The sequence below is a fragment of the Quercus lobata genome, chromosome 2 (genome assembly GCF_001633185.2).
Source record: "Quercus lobata isolate SW786 chromosome 2, ValleyOak3.0 Primary Assembly, whole genome shotgun sequence".
In the NCBI taxonomy this organism is placed as follows: Eukaryota; Viridiplantae; Streptophyta; class Magnoliopsida; order Fagales; family Fagaceae; genus Quercus; species Quercus lobata.
Genome location: NC_044905.1, coordinates 90837600 through 90844435, shown reverse-complemented (window position 1 = coordinate 90844435; position 6836 = coordinate 90837600). Strand labels below are relative to the sequence as shown.

The 6836-nt window shown below is 35.0% G+C and overlaps 1 protein-coding gene across 1 annotated transcript; it reads left to right on the top strand.

Annotated features, from left to right (window-relative positions):
- Positions 1 to 377: 377 nt before the first annotated feature.
- On the top strand, positions 378 to 5139 carry LOC115973809 (receptor like protein 21-like). The gene is made up of 6 exons (XM_031094045.1): positions 378 to 735; positions 843 to 998; positions 1608 to 1682; positions 1790 to 1936; positions 2590 to 2736; positions 2822 to 5139. The coding sequence occupies exons 1-6, from the start codon at positions 378 to 380 to the stop codon at positions 5038 to 5040; spliced, it is 3102 nt and encodes a 1033-aa protein (XP_030949905.1). The 3' UTR covers positions 5041 to 5139.
- The last annotated feature ends 1697 nt before the right edge of the window (positions 5140 to 6836 follow it).

Genomic DNA, 6836 nt, shown 5'->3' with positions numbered 1-6836 from the left:
TCTATAATGACGTTTTATAACTCGATCTCTATGAAATCGAGTTACAGACAATTTTATTGCCTATAACTCGATTTCATGGAGATCAAGTTATAAAACGCTACTATAGGTCTTTAAAAACGTCACCATAAATCCTTAAAAACGTCACTATAAGACTTAACTCGATTTTGAGAAAGTCAAGTTTCAAAAGAGGGTCATTTTCCTAATTAGTTTGGAAATGAGGACATAAGGCTTTATAATTTGGGTAAAAAGGGCATAAGGCAATTTTGTCCTCTGATAGCCTATTTAAACTTAAAACCACCTACATTCAAAGCATCAAAGTTGGTTGGAAAAAACCCTTAAAATCTTGTTGTTAAAGAAAATTAGGAAACAAAAATTCAATGAAGTTGGGGTGTTTTTGGTGGTGGGTGGTTTTAGTTTTGGTTCAGTCATGCAGTATTGGGTGCTTTGGTTGTTTGGAGCAAGAGAGAATAGCTCTCTTGCGACTAAAAGCTTCAATCAATGATCCAAATGGTAATTTTTTGCCATCATGGAACTCAGTCAACAAAGATAGCGAGTGTTGTAATTGGGAGAGAGTGAACTGCAGCAACATTACAGGTCGTGTAGTTCAAATTCGTCTTGATACAGTGTGGACTAAGGCAGATGAGTACCTTAATGCTTCTTTGTTTCTTCCCTTTGAAGAGATAAAGGACCTAGATTTGAGTTTTAATTTTTTTCGTGGATGGGTTCCAAATGAAGGTTTGTTTATGTTTTAATAACTCTATAGTTGGTAGAATTTGTGGAATTCTGTTTTTTCTTTATTTATTTTTCATAGTTGGAAATTAATTGAAAGTTCTAACTTGTAGGATTTGAAAGATTCTCTATGTTAAGTAAGCTGGAGGTGCTTTACTTGAATTATAATCACTTCAATGACAACATCCTGTCAAACTCCACTGAAATTGCTTCACTCAAGAAACTAGATTTGAGTTGCAACAATTTTAGTGGATCAATCCATATTCAAGGTAAGCTTCATGCTTCAATGTTTTCTCAAAAAAAAAAAAGAAAAAAAAAAAAGGGTAAGCTTCAATGGTAAAATTCTTAAAAGTTTATAACGGAAATCAAGGTGGTGCTTAGGAAAATTATAGGATTGGTTCGGATTTGATATAACTTCAAAAAATTGCAAATTTGAACTAATATGATTTATATTCAGATTATTGAGACCTAGATTGAAAGCCACCTTGATGGGAATATGTACCTAAAAATGTCAAATTTAAAACTAGGTTTTGTTATGGTAATATATTCTTTGATTCAAACTAGTATTTTTCAACCAATAATTTTACTAAATTGATAGGTGATAATAATTAAAATCGGTTATATTCTTCCTACCTAACTATGTACGTTGTATGGCTTATCAAATACCCCCTAAAGCTTATGCCTTTTGGCTTGAGTGAGTCTCTTTCTTACAAATGAAGTAATATTAATCAACAAGATTTATGCAACTGAAATCTCACTTTTTGCTTCCTTTGAAATATTCTCGACATATTATTCGATGATTTAGTGTTTTTTTTTTCTCCTTTGCATGGGTTCTTTCTTTCTTTTTCTACTTCTTTTCCCTTTTTCTTTTGATGCAGATTTCAAAATATTTAGCAATCTGGAGGAGCTTTACTTGGGGGGAAATATGTTCGCTGACTTCGTGACAATGGAAGGTATGAGAGGTTGTAAACATGCATGTTCATAAATTCAAGTTCTTTTAATATATAGTATGTTAAAAGAATATAAGCTCGGTTATGAGATATGTCACCTTGGTTTATAGGTTCAAAGAGCTTAAGCAAGCTAAAAATTCTAGACTTGAGTTCAAACAACTTCAGTGCACGAATTCTTGAGTCAATGGCTGTGTTCCCATCATTGAAGATTTTAAATATCGGACATAACAAATTGGAAGGATCGGTTACTACTGAAGGTGAGTTATTATACCATTGATGGATGATCTTCTTTTTATTTTTCTTTTTTAATTAGTTATAAACAATGGAGGGAGAGAATTTAGACCCTAAAAATATCCGTAATTTAACTACAAGGCCTTTGGCATGGATTGTCAAATAAGAACTGTTGGTTTATACCATTATTTTCTGCAAACATTGGTTAGAAATAAAAATTATGATACTCTGTCCCAAGTTGTTAGTCCAACAAAACTATGTAATAATAATGAAAATGAAAATAAAAGATCTGACAGACTAGTTTGACTAAATACTTTTAGTTTTGTTAAATTTCATACCTCTAAAACAAATTATTGTAAAATATATATTCCCTAATCTATTTTGAAGTAATAAACTTCTTTTTCAAACACCCTAAAGAGCTTCACAATTTAATAAATTACAATAATTTTCAGGGGTTGTGAAATCTTATGAGCAAACTAGTTCCTAGCTTTTTAATCCATGAACACTCCTCCATGAATCTTTCTTATAAACAACTTATATGCACAGCCACAGAAATTGCATGACCCTACAGATAAATTTGTCATTTTCAGGGGGAGGTGAAAGAATTTATTTGATAACATCTTATTCTTGTACATGCAGTTAAATTTCATACCTCTAAAACTTTCATTATTGTTCTTAGAGTTGCGCAGACTAAACAACCTAGAGCAATTATTTTTGCACGGTTCATCCATCGACAAAAGCTTCCTTCGTAAAGTCGAAGTTATGGCTTCTCTTAACGTACTGACAGTGCATAACTGTGGACTTAATGGCAACTTACCAGCCCAAGGTAGCCTTTCTTTCACATCCATGTTGCTTAGGATGAATATCTAAGGTATTAGAACCTAATGATCACTGCTTATTTCATTTTACAGGATGGTGTGAACTTCAAAATCTCCAAGAACTAGACCTCAGTGACAATAACTTTGAAGGGATACTACCTTCATGTTTGGCAAACTTGAAATCACTAAGAGTATTGGATATCTCCGACAATCACTTCAATGGGAACATTGCCCAATCCCGACTATCTAGCTTGACATCACTTGAGTACCTTTCTTTATCAAATAACCACTTGTTGAACCCAATCACATTGTCCTCATTTTCTAACCTCTCAAATCTTAAGGCCATACTAAGTGATAACAACAAAATAGTTTCTGAAACTTGGACTCCAGCCTCCCAATTAAAGGTTTTCAGCATGTCAAAGTGTTCATTTAATGGACTCAATAAAACTCCTCCCAAATTCCTTCATTACCAATATCATTTGCTAGAAATTGATCTCTCCCATAATAATTTGACCGGGAAGTTTCCCACTTGGTTGTTAGAGAACAATCCAAAATTAGAGGTTCTTAGTTTGAGAAATAACTCTTTTGTTGGGCCTTTCCTGATGCAATATCATTTTCATCCTAGCATCACAAGTATAGATATTTCGGATAATAATTTAAGAGGTCCAATTCCGACAAACTTTGGTTTAAGTTTTCCCAATTTGGAGAATTTGAACTTGTCTAGAAATGAATTTCAAGGTAGTATTCCTACTTCCTTTGAGAATTTAGTCTCCCTAAAGGCTTTAGACTTGTCTGACAATTGTTTGTCAGGAACAATACTAGAGCATTTCTCGATGAGCTGGACCTCCTTGACGTACCTAAAATTGTCATATAATAATTTTAGCGGCCAAATATTTCCTTCCAATTTTAATCTGACTAAGCTGCAATTTTTACTTTTGGACAACAACAACTTCTCTGGAAAAATCCCAAGTAGCATCTCTAGCAATGATTTCTTATCTATTGATTTTAGTAATAACGCTTTGTTTGGCATGCTTCCAAGATGGATGGGGAATATGTCAAATCTAGGTGAAATTTTGCTGGCAAAAAATCAACTTGAAGGTCCTATTCCAATGGAGTTATGCGAACTCGTTGGGATTACCTTTCTTGACCTTTCTGAGAACAATCTGTCTGGGTCTATTCCATCTTGCTTCAATTCTTCAAGCATCAAACATGTTCATTTGAATAAAAATAGACTAAGTGGTCCCATTACAAGTGCTTTCCAAAATAGCTCTTCTCTAGTTACACTAAATCTCCGAGATAACTACCTTACCGGCAACATTCCAGATTGGATCGGTAGCCTCTCGTCATTGAGCATTCTTCTCTTAAAAGCAAATCATTTAGAGGGTAGAATTCCAGTTCAGTTATGCCTTTTACACAACTTAAGCATGTTGGATCTTTCTTACAATGAGCTTTCTGGTCCAATTCCTCATTGCTTGAGTAACATTTCTTTTATGGCAACCAACCAAATATCTGATTTTGGTGGTATCTCCATTTTTAAAAATAATTTCCAGAAGAAGTCACCATTTGCATATTTGGAGACAAAGTTAGCAAATATACGAGATGAGGAACTGGGTCACTTTTATTCCTTCCAACTTGTCGATGCTAAACAAGAAGTGGAGTTCACTACAAAGGGTAGAACTTACTCTTATCAGGGAGACATCCTCAATTATATGTCTGGAATTGACCTCTCATGCAACAGACTAGCTGGTGAAATCCCGTCTGAGCTCGGAAGCATAAGTAATATCCATGCACTTAACCTATCACACAACAATCTGATAGGATCAATCCCTACAACATTTTCAAACTTGAAGAAGATAGAGAGTCTTGATCTTTCCTACAACAACTTGGGGGGAAGAATCCCCCCTCAACTAATTGAACTGACCACTTTGGAAGTCTTCAAGGTGGCACATAATAATTTATCAGGTCCAACTCCAGATAGAAAGGCTCAATTTGGAACATTTGATGAGAGTAGTTATGAAGGGAATCCTCTTTTGTGTGGAGCTCCATTACATAAAGAATGCACCGAACCTACAATGCGAGCAGCAGATTATGGGGGAGAAGAAGGTGACAGTTTCATTGACATGGATGTCTTCTACATAACTTTTGCGGCAGCTTACATAACAGTGTTGGGAATTATTTCACTTCTTTGCATAAATCCATATTGGCGTCAGGTTTGGTTAAGATTCATTGAAGTTTGCATTGATATTTGCTATGGTTTTGTTGCGGACCTTGTGGTCCGTTGCAGTGAGCTGGTCAATTTCAGAATTGCATAGCCTTGCATTTTGATGTTGACATGTTTAGTGTCTCTTCTTGTTGTTGTAAAAAGTTTTGATTTGCAAGCCTTTATGAGTTGTGTAATTCTAGCTGACGAAGATTGTGACTTTGCATTTTAAGTTTCAATTGTAAATGCTAGTATGATGTATGTGGTGAGCAAAGACTCAAAGACGAACACAGATTATCCATTCAAGCGTTCTTGCCTACCCATCAGCCATGTTCATATATATAATTGTGTATCTCTCTGTTAAGTCCCGTCCATGCGTGAATAGTTTAGAGGTTTTCTAGTTTGTTTTGGAATCCCACATCGGCTAGAAAAATATTAAAGAAATGTGTTAATTCCCATTAGGAGTGTTAGTTCCATATTGATAAGAAAGAAGTAACGAGTTGTAATAGTCCCAAATCATTAAGTTGTGATGTAGCTTTGGTGTATCTGTGTGTGAGTTACAACACTTAAACAGTATTCATGCTGTAGTGGATGGAGCATAAAGATTGAGTGGAAAAATTCCCCCGTCAAATGACCTTCCTTATTGCAGACTGACAACTTATAGGACGTACACAATACTTGAGAGCAAAGTTGGGAGCTTTTAAGTGGCTATGAGCCGAATCCTATTCTTTGTGGACCTCCATTACATAAATGGTCACTCTCCAAACCTGAAATTTCAGGTTATATAACAGTGTTCTTGTGAATTACAGTAGTTCTATGTATAAATCCTCACTAGCATTGGGTGTGGTTTAACTTCATTGAAGCGTGGTGAATTCCCATAAGATTGCAATGCCTTTCTCTCTCTTTTTTCCTTTTTTCTTTTTTTGGCTACGTGGGTGTTCAGAACTACTCAAGAGCATGACTATTTCTCTAAGGATGTATAGTTCTCCCATCCCACCACACAAACAAAGTTAAATGAAGGAATCTCTTGGGACCAATGATCCCAAGATATTGACCCAGAGTTTTGAACTTAGGATCTCATAAAGCCTTAGGAACCACTAAATCAAACCCTTGCGATTAAAGCGCATTTGTATTCTAGTTTTTCAAATCCAAAGTTCGAATTTTTAATAAATTTCTATCAGCCAATAAGGAGCACCAACATATTGCATTCTACAACAGCACAACCACTTGGATATTAAAATTAAAGAGGTTAGAGAAAAAATTAAAATAATGAAAGATACAAAGCTACTTTACACGGTTAGTGAAGCAAAAATGAATTTTTTGCACAACTTTACATTGGTTGATGTACTAGGTTTTGGGGGTTAGTTGGGTAAAGCATAAGGTTTTTTATATTTTACATAGACTTATGCAAATGCTTTTTCCATTTAGTTTTATGTCTTGGCGGGTTAAAACATGAAGTCATCCTCCCTTCGCTTATCTCTACCAATCCACGCTTTGGTATAAAATGGGCTCTAACATCTGGCACATGTAAAACATCGAATTCATTCTAGAATTCAACCCTTTTCAGGTTTTTAAGGTCTTTAAAGCCCACCGGCAGCCTCTTTAGCAATTGACAATCGATAATCTAGACCACTTTAAGACTTGGCAGTGACTTGATGTCCGAAAGCCTAAAGAAAGCACACATAATGCTCTTTTTGATGGACAAAAACTAATATGTTAATTACTGGGTAGTAAACCTCGAATCCACGAGGTGATAAAATTGGAATCCACTAAAGAAGAAAATTGACAAAAGTCTGTATTTATTGATAATAGTCTATTAACTGCATTGCCTTTAGAGGCTACAATGCATTTAAATAGTAAAAACAAAACCTAGGGCAACAAGAAACCCTAAAGCGGCTACAAAAGCAT